The sequence below is a fragment of the Microtus pennsylvanicus genome, chromosome 1 (assembly GCF_037038515.1).
Source record: "Microtus pennsylvanicus isolate mMicPen1 chromosome 1, mMicPen1.hap1, whole genome shotgun sequence".
Taxonomy (NCBI): domain Eukaryota; kingdom Metazoa; phylum Chordata; class Mammalia; order Rodentia; family Cricetidae; genus Microtus; species Microtus pennsylvanicus.
The window spans coordinates 127,929,401-127,947,847 of record NC_134579.1 but is presented as its reverse complement, the minus strand read 5'-3'; the positions used below and the strand labels follow the sequence as shown (position 1 = coordinate 127,947,847).

Sequence of the window (18,447 nt, the reverse complement as noted above, 5' to 3'; positions counted from 1 at the left end):
AAGGGTGTGGCCTTTTCCCCAGTTCACAATACCAAGGGAGACAGTGAGCAGCTGAGCTTGTAGGCCAATTACAGTTTGTTAGTGGTTGAAATTTTAAAGGCAAAAACAAGTGAAATTGATGATATTTTATTAACTAGATATAAAATAGTGTTCTAGCATGTAATCAGTATGACAACTAATGACATTATTGTACAATCTTAGTCTCATAGTGAGCCTTTGAAATCCAATCTCTGTTTATGCTGTACCCTTAGTGAACCATTGAGAATGGGGATGTCAGAGCTCAGGCACCATGGGACAACGATCTGCAGCCTCATTGGACCCTGTCCGTTCTATGTAGTCCCCCTGGTCCATCAGAATGACAGGTCCACGCAGCTGGCACTGTCATCGGAGTTGGAGGCTGTTTCTAGGAACTTGGAGATTCTAGCTAATTGGAAGCCACTGCAGCGAGCCACTGCTCTGTTTCTTCTCTGCACCAGCACAGTCCGTTTCCTGTTCTGCGCCTTGTGGGTATTTGTCAGCAGTAGTGCACGCAGCCGGGATCTTACACGGGGGATGTGCGGCACAAAGCCCGCAGTGGAGTAGGTTTTTTCAACTTAATTTATGCAAATGCCTTGTAAGAGCAAACTCGCCCTTTGTCTCTTCCCCAGCCTCTCGTAATGAGCTGTGCAACACAATTTCTTTGTCGTTTAATGGATGAGGCATTTCTGAATTAGTGACTAACATATTTTTATACTGAATAAATTTCATTAATGATTTTTTAAATCACTGTTAGAAGAGCTGATGTGTCTTATTAATGACTGGTGATAATCCTTTCTCAAAGCAGCCCTGTAAAATCAGCTGCAGATGTGAGGCCATCTTCAAAGAAATGCAGATCTCCCGATGCAAGCCCATTACCAAAGCCCAGGGTGCAAAAGCGCTCTTTATTCTTTTCTTTCTTTGACTCAGAAAAGCCTTGGGCAGCTTTGGAGTTGTGAGTGTTCACCCACAGCTGGGACAGGGGAAAACATTCCTACACCTGTCACCCAGGGTTGTCACTGTGCCCTCTCCAGGCTGGAGCAGCAGCCATGAGTTCAGTCTTACTCCTGTGTGCACTGTGGTAAACACTAACAGTAGCTTAGCAGCTTTTGTCAGAGCTAACGGAACCTAACACATCCAGGTGTTCCTTATGTTCCTTACTCTAGAGGCCTGGCAGACCCTGACCCAAGGCAGCGAGATGAGAACCGGGTCCATAGTAACAGTAACCAGCTGTCAGACTTCAGCTGAGTCACCCCCGTCTTTGTGCTCCACTTTCTCCACCTGGAAGATGAATGATTAATGGCTATATGTCCCTGCAACTGGTGATGTAGAGATAAAGAAAGTGAGGTCTGAGGCTGGTGGGGTCCTTGGAGGAAAGATCTGGGTAACAGCCCATCACCATAACTGCCACTGCACTTCCTCCAGGGTGGCTCCTTCCCTGGTGCTGCAGAGGACAGCTGATAATGTTGGGGGCTCTCTTGGAGAGGTTTGGTGGGTGGGGCGAGCCAGTTTATAATTCATTCTGTCAGTATGGAGAACTTCAGGGCTTTCCCCCAAGAATTGCCTGTCTGTCTCATTTATTCCTGCCCGAAGGGCAGAGTGACAAAGTTTAGCACCTGAAGCCTGACTGGGAGAATGCCACAGGGATGGCTCTTACCTTTCTGTAGCTAGGTCCTGGCACAGAGTATAGCCTCAGTCCTTGGAGCTATTCAAATGGATGTCACCACACCCTGGGGCCTGAGCTATGGCTGCTTTACTCTGTCACGTGAGCCAGAGCTGTGAGACAGGGATGTGGCTCTTGCCTGAGCACCTGGAGAATCAGGCAAAACCCTACTGGGCCCACAAGCAGTGCCCTGTGTTTACGGGGAGCTGCTAGGTCCAGATACAACTCCATTTCATTGAAGATCAAATGGGGAAAAACAAAAATAAGTCAAAAATTGCTATATAATAAGGAATATGCAATAGATTCTCAGGTCAGTGGACCCTTGAAATCATTTATTGTAAGTACTAAAATGTTTATCATAGTTAAACATCATTTAAAGTTTAAAAAGGATATAAAGTAGATGGCACTGGGAAGCAAGCCAGCTGTCCAGGCTGGTGATGTCACAGATCTCGGAGAAGATTCTGATGCTCTACTAACCCAACATCATTCTTAACCACATTCTAAATATTTGTCCTTATACCCACAGATAAGGGTGGTTCTCACTCCTTATCAAGGAAACTTTTCTTTGCAATAGAAGGATATCATTACAGAAAACCTCAATCAATCAAAATGCAGCTCAATGGAGCCCAGTCCCAGTGAATGCTGCAAAACAGCCCCTGCACAAAGGAAGAGGGCCTGGGAAAACTGTAGGAGCCAGAGGATCAGTAACATCAGAAGTTACACTCATAAAGCCTCACCAACAGGGCTGCCCAAACATGAGCTAAACCATCTCAAAGTTGAAGGGGGAAAGACCATGAGGCTGCAACACTACACAAAGAACTGTAGTCAACTAAGGGGGCGAGAGAGAGAGAGAGAGAGAGAGAGAGAGAGAGAGAGAGAGAGAGAGAGAGAAATAGTCTTCCCCAGGGAAGAGTACACCAATTTGTTATCCAATACCAAGTGATCATTCCTGAAAACATACTTAAAAGTAACATACAGACTGAGTGGATGATATATAAGAATGTGTATGTATTCACATACATATATGCAAGTGATAACAATCAATGAAAAAAAGAGGCCATGAATTTGGAGGAGGGAAAGGGGCATATTTGGGAGGACTTGTAAGGAAGAAAGGGAAGGCAGAAATTATATCATTATATTATAATCTCAAAGGCATGGACTAGAGGTGGAACTTTTGAGTGGAGGGGAGAAAGTGTTCATTTCGTCTTGTACTTCCAGGTCACAGTCCATCTTAGAGGGAAGCTGGCAGGAACTCAAGCAGGGCCAGAACCTAGAAACAAGAACTGAAGCAGAGGCCGTGGAGGGCGCTGCTTACTGGCTTGCTTGAGGTGGACATTTTATAAGGAAAATGGAAATTTTGTGTGGGAAGGGTTGGGTGTCTAGGAAGGGTAACAGAGAGAGAATGGGGAGACACACCGAAGGCAGAATGGACAGAGCTGCTGCAGGGGCTGCGGGATGCAGACAGAGGACAGGAGAGGAGGAGCACCGCTGGCTGGGGCTCATCCTTCTCTTCTCTCACCATGCCCTCGTGCTGGGGCTGCTGTGTGTGGTCGACTTGTGCCACCACAGGAAGTTTGGTCCTGCGTCACCTGCCCTGAAACAAGGTGGCTGTCCATCCTCACCCTTCACCCATTTCAAGTGGACCATCTGTCCTGCTTGTTATGAGCATGTGGTTCCGTCCCAGCCCCTCTGGGAATGGCTCAGTTATACTTATGTAGTGAAAGATGAAATACTAGCAGAACTACTGAGCTAAAATAATTTTTATTCCAAAATCCAGAGCCACACACAGCTCTGTTTGCTACCACTTTGATCACTCAGAAACACAAAGAACAATTTTCGCATTTCTTACACCCACACAAACAGCCTTGGCCTCACAAGACACAGAGAGATATCATCAGATTGCCTTTGTGATCCTCAAAGAACCTGGCCTCATTTTTAATTCAATACATAGAATATGATTTTAAACCCCAAATAAAACAGTCCACATCAAAGTAAAACAAACAACAACAACAAAAAGCCAAACAGTCCTGGCTATCAGGAACTACACGAAATGCCGACAATGATTATCTCAATCTCCAATATGGACTGTATCAGATCTAGGGAGATGGCTCCGTCATTTAAGCGCCTGCCGTGAAAGCATGAGGATGGCATTTGGATCCCATCACCTATGTAAAAATCAGGTGTGGTGGCATGTGTCTGGGATGGTCCTGTAACTCCTTGCACCTCTGACCTCCATGCACATGTGTACACACTTGTCCTTCCTGCCACACACACAAACATATGTAGCCTCTCTTTCAGATGGATGGGTGGTGGGTGGATGGATAGATAGGTAGGTAGATGATGACAGACGGACTGACTTGAATTCCTGATTGACCTGCCTCTGCCTCCCAAGCACTGGGTTTATAGTCATACATCTAGTCCTTGTGTACAACAGATTAAGTAAAGATGTGCTTCCTGTTTTCCCCATTCTAGTCACTCAAGGGTGGCTGTAATGCTCCACATACTGTATCATCCATGTTGGTGGAAGGAAACTGTTTCTGTCGCGTTATGTCAGAAGTCAAAACCTTTGAGAGCCCAAGAGACTTGTGCTTTGGTTTCACTGTGGCAGCAGTGCCATTTAACAAGCCTTGGCTATAAGGGAGGCTGGGAAATGAATGCTTAGCTTTTTAGCAGAACTAGCAAAGGCAGATAGGGAGAGGGAAGAAATAAAAACTGAGTGTTAGAGGCTTGGGATAGGCCTCAAAGGTCTAGCGTGAATGAGGCCTTGTGTTTGGTGCTGCTGCTGCTGCTGCTGATGATGGTGGTGATGATAGGGATGAAGATGATGATGGCGGTGATGGTGGTGATGATGATGAAGAAAATGAATATTGACTAAGAGCCTTTGCTTCTTACCAGAAGTAATACTTTTGTAATTGTAAATATGCATTCATCTTTGGCTATACTATACTGTCTCAATAAATATGATTAAGAGTGAAAGAAAGCCTCAGCTGCAGAGGGGTCTTGAGTAGAATGGTCTCCATGTTCTCCATCATTGCCATCTCAGTCAGACAGGGTTGGATAGCACCTTGACTTCCAGGTTTATGGAAAAACTGGTTTCTGGATGCAGACTGTAGATCTCCAGACCTGGCAGGACAGACTGACAGACAGAGGAATCCATCCTCTACCAATATTCTAGGTTGTGACATGTTGAGATTCAGTTTGGAACAGTCCTGCGTCAGCATGCGCTCTGAGTTTTCAACCCAAACGTGAGTTTTTGAGGAAACCAGCACCTTTGCAAAGGGCACGAAAGACCCCATCTAGGGGCCTCCCAGTCCCCAGTAAACCCCTCTCAATCAAACAACAAAGAGGAAACTGACAGTTCAGTCCCCTTTAGTCCTTTTCACGTTTTTGATGTTGCCCCGAGGAGAAGCCTGCATACAAATAGAGCAAATGAGCAGAATGCAGGAGTCTCCTGTCTTGATGACATTACACCAGACTGGCTAGGACTTCACCCACTCAGAGTTTGAACTCTCAATACAATTGGAATTTTAAAATGAAGCTTTTCAGATCCGCGGCTCCAAAGCAGCGGGTCCCATGATCTGCTCTCAGCCTTGCTAGGAAACTCATTCATCTTGGAAACTGAATTTACAAAGTGAAGTCATTTTGATGTAGCATCTCTTAGCCTGTCCTGCCATTCCTCCTCCTTCCTGTCTATTTCTCTGGTCTCTGCTAAAGGAGCAACATTGCTGCTCACCCAGATAGCATGGCTGGATTCTGCAGCTGGTGCTGCCTTAGACTCTGAGAGGGCAGAGTGGCCCAGGGCGCAGTGTGGGGCAGTGGTTCAAGCCTCACATCTATCATTTAATAATTGTCGCTTCTGTGAGTGGTCAGAGTGCTAGGCCAGCCATACTCCCTTTACCCTACAATGAAATAAGATGTTGGGGGCCAAGGACTTTGAAAATAGAGAATACTCTGAAGCCTAGAGGCAACTGAAGTCTACAGGGTTTGTAGAAGCTGGGTTGCAGAGGTTTGGAAGTGTATCTGGGAAGATGCCTTATGCAGAGTTTGGGTCCTAATGCTGAGAAGAGCAATTCGAAGTGAAACTGTGTATGTGAGATCACAGCCACTGGTCCTGGTGTCCTGGCATCACTGAGATCATGAAAGAGGAATGCTTCTATTGCTGTGTTACTGCCCCCACCATTGTTTCTAAGTTAGCATGAGCCTGGGCAGTCCAGATGCTAGCAAAGCCTGGTGACTTGAGCTTGAGCCCAAGACTCCTCCGAGTTATCCCCTGACCTCTGTAAGTGTGCTGCAGCACATGCACAATAAATAAATACAATATTATTTTACATATTTTTAAAAGTGTTTTTATTTTATTATTAATAATGAAACTGAAAGACAGGCCATAGGTTCATATCTTTTCTCTTTGGGGGAGTACTGGAGGTGGAATCTAGGTGAGTGCTCTGTCACTAAGTCACATCCCAGTCCTTAATTTAGCTTCATGAGGAATTGCATCTCACAGTGGGGATGGTCACTGACAAAGCCAGGGTTGAAAAGGAAGGTTTCTGGTTTCTTAGACTTTGCTCTAATTAGCAAATGGCAGCCCAGAGGCTTCCAGTTAACCAGCTGTAGTGACTGGGCAGCAACAGCATCTCTAGAGGTGTTTTTCAGACTGTTCATTACAGCTTCCAGAGGGAGCACCCCAGAGCAGCAGCGCCCTGGCTACGCAGCTCCGTCACTGTGCAGGTTAGAGTTTCCATTTTCTTCAGCCTATAGCACACTAGCACAGACGGGCTGCATTGCAAGAGGAAAAGTCCCCAGGTGCACAATGAGGCTTTTGTAGGCAAAGCTGTGGGAGCATAGCTGTGTTTCTGGCTAGTGTTTCTTCCCTTTGGCAGTGATTAGAATTCAATCATGGGGGCACTCTGATGCCTTGCTTGTTCTCATCAGCTTCAGACTTCACACAGTAACACTCAGATCTCAGCACTGACAACTTTAGGGACCTTCGAATCATACCCAAGCTGTAGCAGTGGCTGGTTAGAAGCACTGGTCCCACAACCTGCCACTGTTCTCACTACCAAAACACCCAGCAGGAGATCTCTTTCTTCTCCATCCGCTGCACACACTGTTCATTAGGAAACAACCTGTTCTCACATCACACACAGTTAGGCTGAGGTGCTCTCGGAGACAACCTTTGTGTCCTTATGTATGGTGATGTCAAGTTCCGTTGGTGGAAACATGGTTACGTCTAAGAGTGATACTGAATTACGTTTTATCAATGATCCCAGAAGGAGGCAGATCTTTGAGGACTGATGGTTGACAATGTCTGAAATAACAGCCCTTCCTAGAAGGTGGCGCACCATGCTGGTGTTTTCAATTTAATTTCATTGTGACGGTCTTTGAGATGGGGAGACCTGAGGCCAGGAGGGGAGTAGCTGGCCCAAGTACATGTGCAATGAAGCAGCGGAGCGATAGAAGGGATCCTGCAGTGCCAGGACCCACGACTTCCTTCAGAACGCTGCCGCTCCTTCATAACTGGCCTCTTACCTTATTCCAGTAGTAGGATGTGGTGTGTGGAATTGATAGGTCAAGGGTAGGCTGAGCCTGACAGACATGCAGTGGGTTCCCTTGCCTGATTGTAGATTGTCTTATCAATGCAGAAAAGATGAACGGGACAGATTGGAAGGGCATGCGAGGCTACCTGCAGGCTGGCACAGTCCTGGAGCACCAGCAGGGACATCTGGCCTGGAGGTGGTAAAGGTCACTTTAAGTGGCTCATTCTTTGCAAGTCTAACAGAGTCAGAGAGGTGGGACTGCTTCAGTCATTGAGGCTCGGCCCAGGGCGACAGAACAGGTCTCTCAGTGTCACAGTAGTTCCACCCTGAGCCTGGAGACCGACTCCCTGTGTGGCTGCTCCGGCGCATCCCCTTTAGGAGTTGCCCAACACCCAAGCGTGCTTTGATTTCTCCAGCAGTGACTAACAGTGGGCCTCGTTCCCATCAGATGCTCTCACAGCGTCAGTCCAGCCCAGACTGTTAGGGATGACAGCGCCTGACTCCTCCCACCTCATCATCATTGTGGAGCATCCCTTCCCAGCCACCCTCTTGTCATAGGTTTAATTACTGTCTCCTACTTCATAATACAATTAATCTTTCCCTTGAGCTGAGATTTACAACCACAGAGGCCCAGGGGATTTTTGAGCAATTCACCTGCAGCTTGTGTCTCTGATTACCCAAAGGGAAGTAGGAAGTGGGACTGTGTACATAGCCCATGGAATATATATGGGCTTTAGGGTGGCTTCTTGTCACTGTTTACACGGCTCTTGACTTAGGGACAGTGGCAGGAGGGGACCACAGAGCATGTGATCTATTTTCTTAAGCTTATGTCAAAAGACATGTGCTTCCAACAGAGCGTGCTTGTGGTAAGTCAGTGGGGCTGTGCAAGGTTTCCCTCACCTGACCACTGACAGTCCACTGGGGGCTTGTGGGAGGGACAGAATGCCACAGCAGCAGGGGTGCATGCCGGGACACATCTGCTCACCTCTTGGTGGCCTCCTAGCACAGACAGGAAGGATCCAGGACAAGGTATCTGCTTCACAGGCCTGTCCCCAGTGTTTTACTTCAGGTATGAACTTGGTGGTGAATTAATCCACTGATGAGACTAACACACTAGATTCAACCTCGCTCAACAGCACCACCAGCTGGGACCCAAGCCCTCCACACATTGGCTTCAGGTTGTTTTGAGGCATTTCTGAATCAAGCAGAGGCAGCCCCTGGAAAAGCCTGTCTCTTTGTAAGACACTTGCAACTGATAAAGCCGTCTGGTGGGTGATTTCTGGCGTTATCCCCCATTTGAAAATATATTTTATTGTTCAACTTTGGCGAAAATAATGGAGACTTATCTACACTGTTCTCATGCCTTTGTTTACTAGGCCTGTCTCTACCTTCCCACCCCAAACTTTGAGATATTTTCAAAACCACGGAGAACAAATATAAGTGAAAACCTGGAAGGAAGATCCAGGAATCTCAAGCTGATAGGAAAGGGTTTCTGGGCCACAGCTGGTACATGGAAGGGTCAGAAAGAGCAAGTGTAACACCCCATGTCCCCTCCCAGCCTAGACTGATCAAGTATAAAGGTCATAAACATGAATTAACACAGGACACAGTACTGTTATCCCAGTCTGCACACAATGTCCTTGCACTTCCAGTAGGGATGAGACCTGGGAGCTAGAGAGTCCAGTGACCAGTTGATCACTTCCTTTACTGAGGTCCCCAAGATGGAAAAATGTACTTAGACCTGTATCAGGCCTTAGTTGCACGGAAGAGTCTCATAGTGCAAAGGGGGCTCCACAGAGCACCCAGTGGGGCTCCACAGAACACACAGTGCCAACTTGTCTGCCTAGCTTTATTATGTAGCTATTAGGGAAACAGTGTAATGACCCTGCATGCTGGTGGGGTGGCCTGGTTTTCCTCATCTTGTCTCCTCTACTTGCATAAAGACCCCATGTCCCCACACACCTAGCATAAGTGAAGGACAGTTGGGACACTGAGCTGCTTCAACTGTCAATAGTTCCACATGCACCCCCCTGAGACCCTTACCCAGCCTGTCTGCTATACCACGCTGCCTGGTACAGCTAAGGGGACAGGGAATGCATTCTGCTTGTAACTCCCCTCTTCTCCCTGAGACTTCCTCACAACCTTCACAAAGTAAGCCTGGACTGGGGAGGTGTCTTTCCCAGACCCTGTGTTTCCTATGAGGACAGCTGGATTCTTGGCTTAAAAGCAGAGGAAAGAGCCAAGTCTCCAACAGCCCAACTTGGGCTAGGCACTAATGGCAATCAATACAAAGTAGGGCCCACTGTGTGTAAGAAACCAGGCTCTGCTTCCAGAAGCTCAGACGAGAACCTGCCAGAATTTACTGCTCAGCTGTAATCGGTATCATTTTAGTGGAAATATTATCTGTCTGGTCTGCCCTACTTGCCCACCTAGGCCTCCACAGAGTGCGCTGAACATGCCACCACGGTCCTTACCACAACCTTTGAGGTAGACATTATTATTCTACAGGTAACCCACCTGTGGTGACCCAGCGTGGCCACGTGGCTTCTCACCACGTACCTGGTGAGGGCTCAGCTTTGTGGGGCTGGCTCTTCTGCCCCACTAATCTTGTTTAATTCCCTCCCTGCGGCCCGTTGTCACCTAGAGCACCCTGCTGACAGGGCCTCTGTAGGTCTTCATCCCAGTGACGTCCGGAAGGGGAAGGGCAGGAGTGCTGTAGATCACCCTCGGCATGTACAGTCATTCGCTGACAGCTGTTGGCTGCCCTTATGTTGCTTCAACAGAGAACAGCTGCCAAGAGAGCACGCTGTCCCTACAGAATGCCCCAGGCTGGCAGCAGCCGGAACCCGCCATGGGGGACACAGCAGAGGGAGAGGCCGGCTCAGCTTGGCCAGCCTCTCTGCCCTTGTGTGTGTGTGGAAGCTATAATTTTGGAAGCCCTTCTCTGGTTTCTTGTGGACTTGTGGAAGATAAGGAAGCAGCAGCAGCTGGCTGGAGACCAGATTGGTTTGCCATGACCAGCAGGCAGCTTCCTTGAGAAAACGTTGCAACCCTGGGCAGCCCTTACCATCGTGACTGTTCCCTGCTCACTACCCAGACCTTTGGGCCAGAGTAAGAGAAACAGACTCCCCTTCTGTGGCTTTGTTCACTGGCCAAACTACCTTAGGTGTCATTCACGAGGCATGATACGTTTGTGCTGTTTATTTCTTTGTATGTTTTTGAGACAGTATGTCGTCCAGGCTGACCATGAACTCACAACCCGTAACTATGCCTCTTGGGTGCTGGGATTACAAGCATGTGCCACTATGGCAAGCTCTCATTCCACATCTCTAAAATGATTATAATCTGACTTTATTGATTTTAGAAGTGGGGGGAGACTTTGGACTTTAAAACAAAAACAGGTGAGGGCTCAGATACATTATATTGTCTGTCTCCAAGTCCATCGATGGAATTGCGTAGAGGTGTGCTCTTAAACAGGACTTTTGGTTTTGTCTAAAGCTGCATGCATTTTCTATAATAGGATGCTTTCCTGATCTTGGCCAGGTTCCTGGGGAACGGTGCAGCTGGCTGTGTAAGAGGGCAGAAGTCACAGTAAGGCCTTGTTGTTGGTGGATGGCAAAAGACACATGAAGGCACGCCGCCCTAGGCAGCCTTCTCTGAAGGCCTTTCTCTCTTTCTTCTTCCTCTTGTTTCCCACCAGCAAGCGATCATAAAGACAACCGCTGCAGGAGAATCCAAATGCCATGCACAGGTTGCTGAGCACAGGGGCAGCCCTGGGAAGAAGGTAGAGCAGGGCAGGCGGGGCCTGGGAAGAAGGGGTAGAGCAGGGCAGGCAGGGCTTGCTCTCAAGTACAGTGATTCTTGGCTGGGCAGATCGTTTGTAGAAAGAAGAAAGGTAGTGAATGATTCATTTTATCCCAGGATTCTTGAAACCGTGAAGCCTGAAGGAAGCTCAAGAGGGCAGGCTAAAAGAAGGTCTCCAAGTTCCCACTGCTAACACACTGAATGGTCATTTCTTCCTGGGAAGTTTGGGGTCTCTGACCTTGCCAGGGTGTGAGAGCTTGCCCCTTTCAGAGAGCAAGCTGGTGGCATCTCAGCTCCACAGCTGGCCACAGAAGTGTCACTTGTCTTGTGGGATCGAAGCGCTGATGCACACACAGCCCCTTGGTCTGTACAGCACAGGGCTGCAGAGCAGAACCCTGCCCACTTGTGTGTCCCGTGCTTTTACAGTCGGTGCTCTCATTTATGCCCAGCAGTTGGTATGGTTGCCAGTTTCAGGGGAACATCACCTGTAATATGGGTGCTGAAAGTTTTTATTTGCCAATTTAGTGGAGGTAAATGGTTCTACTCGATTGGTTCATTTTTGCATTTCTTTGATTATTAAAGGAGACTAGTGCCCCATTCCTCTCTCTGTTTCTTTGCTTGTCTGTTGACATTTATCATTCTTTGCCTATTTTAATAAATTGAGATCTTGATTTTTCTTTTTCAGCTAAACTGAATTTTACAATTTTTCACAGCAGCTGTTACAATTTTTGTATATGTCTCACATATTCTCTAGCGTGTTGTGTTTGCCCTTTAATTTTGCGTGTTTATTTGTAAAATAGTCTCATTTTTTGTCATCAAATCTGTTGGGTTCTCCTGGTGGCTTGAAACATGGGAAGCCACCCCCCTCTCCCCGCATTATTGACAAGTGTTTAGCCCAACCTTCGATCGGTCTAAAGCCTTTGGCCTTAGATTGAGCTGTAAATCACACTTTGTTTAACTGTGTTCCAGGGATCATCCACCAGATGAAAGGCGATTATGACACAGCCCTGAAGCTCCACAAAAGCCACCTGTGCATTGCCCAAGAGCTGAGCGACTATGCAGCCCAGGGCCGCGCCTATGGGAACATGGGCAATGCCTACAATGCCCTGGGCATGTACGACCAGGCTGTCAAGTACCACCGTCAGGAGCTGCAGATCTCCATGGAGGTGAACGACCGTGCCTCTCAGGCTTCAACTCATGGCAATCTGGCTGTTGCCTACCAGGCCCTGGGAGCCCACGACCGGGCCCTGCAGCATTACCAGAACCACTTGAACATTGCCCGGGAGCTCCGAGACATCCAGAGTGAGGCCCGGGCACTAAGCAACCTGGGGAATTTCCATTGCTCAAGAGGAGAGTATGTCCAGGCTGCACCCTACTATGAGCAGTACCTCCGCCTCGCTCCTGACCTCCAAGACATGGAAGGAGAAGGAAAGGTCTGCCACAACCTTGGCTACGCCCACTACTGCCTTGGAAACTACCAGGAGGCTGTAAAGTACTACGAGCAGGACCTGGCCCTGGCCAAAGACCTTCATGACAAACTGAGCCAAGCAAAAGCCTATTGCAACTTGGGCCTTGCCTTCAAGGCGCTGCTGAATTTTGCTAAAGCCGAGGAGTGTCAGAAATACCTTTTGTCCCTAGCTCAGTCCCTGGATAATTCCCAGGCTAAGTTTCGAGCCCTAGGAAACCTGGGCGATATATTTGTCTGTAAAAAGGATGTAAATGGTGCAATAAAGTTCTACGAGCAGCAGTTGGGCTTAGCTCACCATGTGAAAGACAGAAGGCTGGAGGCCAGTGCCTATGCGGCCCTGGGTACCGCATACCGAATGATCCAGAAGTACGACAAGGCCCTGGGTTATCACACACAGGAGCTGGAGGTCTATCAGGAACTGAGCGACTTGCCAGGGGAGTGCCGAGCTCATGGGCACCTGGCAGCTGTCTACATGGCCCTGGGAAAATATACAATGGCATTCAAGTGTTACCAGGAACAACTGGAGCTGGGGCGGAAGCTGAAAGAGCCTAGTCTGGAAGCCCAGGTGTATGGCAACATGGGCATCACAAAGATGAATATGAACGTGATGGAGGACGCCATCGGCTACTTCGAGCAGCAGCTGGCCATGCTGCAGCAGCTCAGCGGCAATGAGTCTGTGCTGGACAGGGGCCGGGCTTACGGCAACCTGGGGGACTGCTACGAGGCCCTGGGGGACTACGAGGAAGCCATCAAGTACTATGAGCAATACCTGTCTGTCGCTCAGAGTCTGAACCGCATGCAAGACCAAGCCAAGGCCTACCGGGGTCTAGGCAATGGGCACAGGTAACACGGACAGGGAGTGGGGTTAAACACAATTGCAAGGCGAGGAGCTGTGCAGGAAGGGTAGCTGCCAGCTACAGAGCAGCTTGTTTCCACACCTCTCATTTGACTTTTCAGCATTTCATTGAGCTACTGCTGAGAGTCAAACCCAGGGCTCAGACTTCACATTTAGTACACAGTGATCATGATACAAGAGTTCATATAGAAGGAAGATGGACAGATCTGCTTAGCTGACCTCTGTGAATGCCTCCACACTTTATAATGTGTTTATTAGCACAGCATTCCATAGCCACCAGTGACTCAACCCCATCTGGTAACAGAGGGGCAGGTAAATGGTCCTGTGCATCCAGCCTCACCCATGCTGGGCACTTGCATAGCTATCCTCACAGTACCCCAGTGCTGTACTAAATACACATCCATCTGGTGCGGAACAGGGGACACTGAGGCTCAGTCAGATGAAATCCATCTGCCACCAAAAGCCATACTCTTCCTGCTCATGATCATGTTTTCTCTGAGCAGCACAAAGAAAGGCTCTGTTGGCCAAGGGATGCTCCTCTCCAAGGGGAGAAACCCAAGAAGATGCCTATGTGGATAGTCAAGGCCTCCCTGGGGAGCGGGGATCAGGGCTCCTGGAGGGGAGGAAGAGGTCAGACTAAATCGTCCCCACAGACTGCTCCCAGAAAGTCAGGCTGGGCCGTTTACAGCTCCTGGAAAGTGATTTCAAAAGCTCCCATCTAAGCAGCAGCGGGTGTGGGAGGCCCGAGTCCCAGACCTTGCTATCATTGTGCCTATTAATATATTTTATGTTTCCCGCTGAACTGCAGGCTCTTGGGAAGGTCACTGAGGGATGACTTTTGAATCGCTTTCCAGATTATGAAATTCCTCTGCATCTCAGTCTAAGGGCACATGATAGATTTTAGCTAGAGAAGGAGTTAAGAGAGTCTATAGTAAGTGACAGTGACGAATGCTTTTCATTTTCTCAAGGGCTTTAGCATGTCTGCACCTGCATGGAATGATCTCATTGCTTCTCTGTCTGCATCCCCACAGGGCTACAGGGAGCTTGCAGCAGGCCCTTGTGTGCTTTGAGAAGAGGCTTGTGGTGGCCCATGAGCTCGGGGAGGCCTCCAATAAGGCTCAGGCCTATGGAGAGCTGGGAAGTCTCCACAGCCAGTTAGGGAATTATGAACAAGCCATTTCCTGCCTTGAACGCCAGCTGAACATTGCCAGGGACATGAAGGACCGAGCCCTGGAGAGTGACGCGGCCTGCGGACTGGGGGGAGTCTACCAGCAGATGGGGGAGTATGACACAGCCCTGCAGTATCACCAGCTCGATCTGCAAATTGCAGAGGAGACCGACAACCCCACCTGCCAGGGCCGAGCCTATGGGAACCTGGGTCTGACCTATGAGTCCCTGGGCACCTTCGAGAGGGCTGTGGTCTATCAAGAGCAGCACCTGAGCATTGCAGCACAGATGAACGACCTGGTGGCCAAGACAGTGTCCTATAGCAGCCTGGGAAGGACGCACCACGCCTTGCAGAACTATTCCCAGGCAGTCATGTACTTACAGGAAGGTAGGCAAAAGGCTCTATGGGGGAGACTCAGTCACCTCCAGGCCCTGTCATCCCCACCAGGTTCCCCTTAATAGTTTTAAGGTGTTTCCTTGCCTTGCCCCAGCTCTCTCAACTCCAGCTGCCCTCCTCCCTCTGTTCTGGTACTGCCCCTAGCCTGCTGCCCAAACAGCTGGTACCCTTTGCTTGTCAGAGCACACGTCACATCCTTGTCAATTGGATTCTTAAGACCTAGGGTATAAAATCATGAGGGTCTACTTTAGAAACATGTCCAACTGCCCCAAACCCTGGTGACCTCCTAGGAGCATGACGGCTTACAGTTAGCTCAGGTACAGTGGCTACTAGCCCAGCATGTCTGCTTGGGATCAGCCAGGCTTCGTCTGAGTGTTTTCTCTGACAGTTCACAGACTGAGGTCAAGGAGCAGAACTGGAAATTGGGCACCTCGCTCCTCCACTGCAACCACAGTCTGTCAATTACCCGAGATCAGTGGGACTTCACCCATGTCCTTCCTACGTGAACCAAAGTCTCACAGCAAAGCCATTGCCTTTCTCCTCCATACGGTGATAGCCCTACTCTTGAAGCTCTCAGAGGTGGGGGGGGGAGTGTGGGAAGGTTGCCACTCACTAGTGAAGGACTCCAGGTTTCAAGCAGAAACATCTTTGTAAGGACTTCTGCCTGCAGTCCCTTCGGCCAGACTTTAGTTCTCAGAGCAATTCTCAGATGTATCCTTTTAAAAAAAAATCTTTGCTTGACAGTGGTGAGAACCAAGCGCATGTTAGCTCAGCTCGCATACAAGGCAGGCAGATTTGTTGCCATCAGCTGTAACGCACAGCCCAAGAATCGTTTGTTTATGTCCATTTTTGCACACCGAGAAGTTGGTGTTTTTACCCTGATTGGTTCATTGCAGAGCAGACTCAACCCCTGTCTGGAGCTGTTTCTGACCTCACAGAAACTACAGGGTTCAGGAAGCTTATCCTGTTGTTTCCCAGCCCGGGGGGGGGGGGCGGGGGGGGGTCCTTGAAATGGGAAGCAGCAGGCTGAGTGGAGAATGCCTAGAGGCTGCCACTGGGATCTCTGCAGACCTGCAGTGGAGTCCTGAAGCTGAAACCACTGTCCTACCCCTGTGTGGCTCCTGCTGTTTGTGTGGGGCTCTGTGCGTGCAGAAATGAGCCCCTAGCTTTGCTTAGATTCTAGTACTGTAACAGTCCAGTCACCGAGGTGTGGTTTGCAGTTGAATGTGTGAGACCCAGAATCCAGCACTGTTTATTCCCTCCTGAAATACTGCTTCCATGCAGCAGCTGCTTTGACTGGGCCATTGTCCCATAATCCCATGTTTATGGAAAATGCTGCAGTTCATTTCTATTGTCGCTTGTGATAAGTCTTCTACAGATCTAACAACTCCCCACAGTGTTTGCTTGGTGCAGAAGGCGTGTAGCCGCGAGTTCCACGTGGTCCTGACCAGGTGTCTCTAACATGCTCTGAGCAGACTCAGGGTGCAGGCACCTAAGGTACTCTTCAGGTGCCGGGCAGGAGGTACCACAGCCTCTTTCCCCAGAGGGCAGTTCAGCTGGAAGTCACCCCAGCTTTGAGTGGAGCTGTGGGCCAGCATTCCCTGCCTGCCTGTGCAATGGAATCCTGTGTGGGTCTAAGTCCAGACGTCCCCAGCTGGTATGGCTTGAGACTGGCTAACACCACCGCTTTTGTTCAGCTCTTTCTCCATCTGGAAACCAGAAAGGGAAGTAGGTTCCATCCAGGGACTGCCTGGGGCTTTGTCACAGTGCAGAGGAGCTAGCCCTCAAGAGTAGAGCGCTCAAGCTCCCAGGAGGCAGCTCCAGGGCATCTGCCCAGTGCCACCCTCCATACTGGGAACACAGCAGGAGCCTGGCAAAGTCCCTCTCTCCTAGAATTTGTCTCCTAATGGAATTGCCAAAAGGACCATACTTCTCAGACCCAAGGACTTGCCAGACATCTGCAGTGAAGGGTCAGTGTGGCCCGCCTTTGAAGGTTCTCCCAAGAACCATTGTGTTTCGTGTGCATTATTTACAGATTCTTCCGTTGCCCACTGACATGATTTAAATTCAGAATGATATTTCTGAGCTCTTTGAGTCACGTGTTTTGAAATATGCCATGGGTTAGGAGGCTGACCTGAGCGTCACTATTCACGGCAGCCACTCAGCTGACCAGGACCACACAGGCCCGGAGTGCTCGGCACTGGCTTCCTGCCCTGGCTTGTGTGGACAGTGGAGCTGTGCAGCCGTACAGTGTTTTCTGCAGAGATCTGCTCTGTGCAGAGATCACTGGAATGCAGGCAAAGTGACACTAAGAGGGCTTAGTGACCAAAGCAATAAACAGTTACTGGCAGATTTTGCCCCACAAAGCCCTGGAGGTGGTTGTGTCCTGAAATTCACAAGCTTGCTATTAATGGCCCACACCAGGTGCCTGTGTGAAGACCATTAACACAAGGACAGTCATTTAAACCTTCTGGCTCATAATGGTGCTTGCCTTGCAACCCCACTGAGGCACACCACAGTCTCAGGCTTAAGGGAGGAATGGACAGGAAGCAGAGCATGTCAATAGCTTCAGTAGCAGGAGCAGGGTCCAGCGCACACCGCTCCACTTTCAAGAGACCCTCATGAGTCTCTTCATCCCTGCTGGCTGGGTGCTGCAAGTGAGATAGGAAGCCTTGTGTTCTTAGCCTCTGTGCCCATCAGAAGCTTTTCCCAGGCCTGCGAGAATCCAGGGACATAAATGTATCAACCAGGAGTTTTCCCTTGCAAAGCTCAGCATTTTGCATCTGTGAGGGCCTCTGGGTTAGGGCCCATTGGTTTCCCTGTCTCTACCTGCCCTACAGCCATCACCTGGGCCCCTGCTGTGGCACCCCCTCGCTTGCTGTCACATTGGGAGAGTCCTCTCCCTGGGCTGGATTGGCCCTAGTCCTGCATTTTCTACAGTTATTCTGTTAACATTACCTGCTCCAGAAGAGCGTCCAGGCAGTCCCTCTTCTTATGTTTCCTTGTCTGTTTTCAGGTTTAAGGTTAGCTGAACAATTGGGCCGAAGAGAAGATGAGGCAAAAATTCGTCATGGTCTTGGTCTCTCCCTTTGGGCAAGTGGAAACCTGGAGGAAGCTCAGCACCAGGTAAGCAGAGCTCCAGCCCAGGATCCAAAGTACCCATGACGGTTGCCTCAGCAAGTACTCTGCAGCCTTAGCAGCCATGGTGTTCTCAGAGGTGCTGGTCTCTTCTGCTGATGTAGGAGATTCCCAGCCTGAGAGCTGAGTCCTTGCAGCTGCCAAGACCCCCAGCCACCCATGGAGCAGACTAAAATGGTTTCTTGGATTCTTGTGTTGGGCACTGGCTAGTGGTTAGTGTTTAATATAAAACCGCATTCTTCCACAGAGGGGTAAGATCAGGACACATTGCTATTGGGTTTAATGACCTTGCAGGTCTCCAGTTAGGGCAGAGGGTAGTAAGTCCCTGTGGCCACATGTGTGGAGGTGACTGCAGATACTCTGTTGATGGGGGAGTGTCATATATCAATCTGTTGATTTCCTTGG

At 49.2% G+C, this 18,447-nt stretch overlaps 1 protein-coding gene across 3 annotated transcripts in view; it reads left to right on the top strand.

Annotated features, from left to right (window-relative positions):
- Ttc28 (tetratricopeptide repeat domain 28) overlaps positions 1–18,447 on the top strand; it is a 533,351-nt gene that overhangs the window by 449,664 nt on the left and 65,240 nt on the right. For all 3 annotated transcript variants that reach the window (XM_075983715.1, XM_075983733.1, XM_075983723.1), the window contains 3 exons: positions 11,986–13,327; positions 14,372–14,895; positions 17,921–18,030. In XM_075983715.1, the coding sequence (XP_075839830.1) occupies positions 11,986–13,327; positions 14,372–14,895; positions 17,921–18,030 (1,976 nt within the window). The remainder of the gene's footprint in view (positions 1–11,985; positions 13,328–14,371; positions 14,896–17,920; positions 18,031–18,447) is intronic.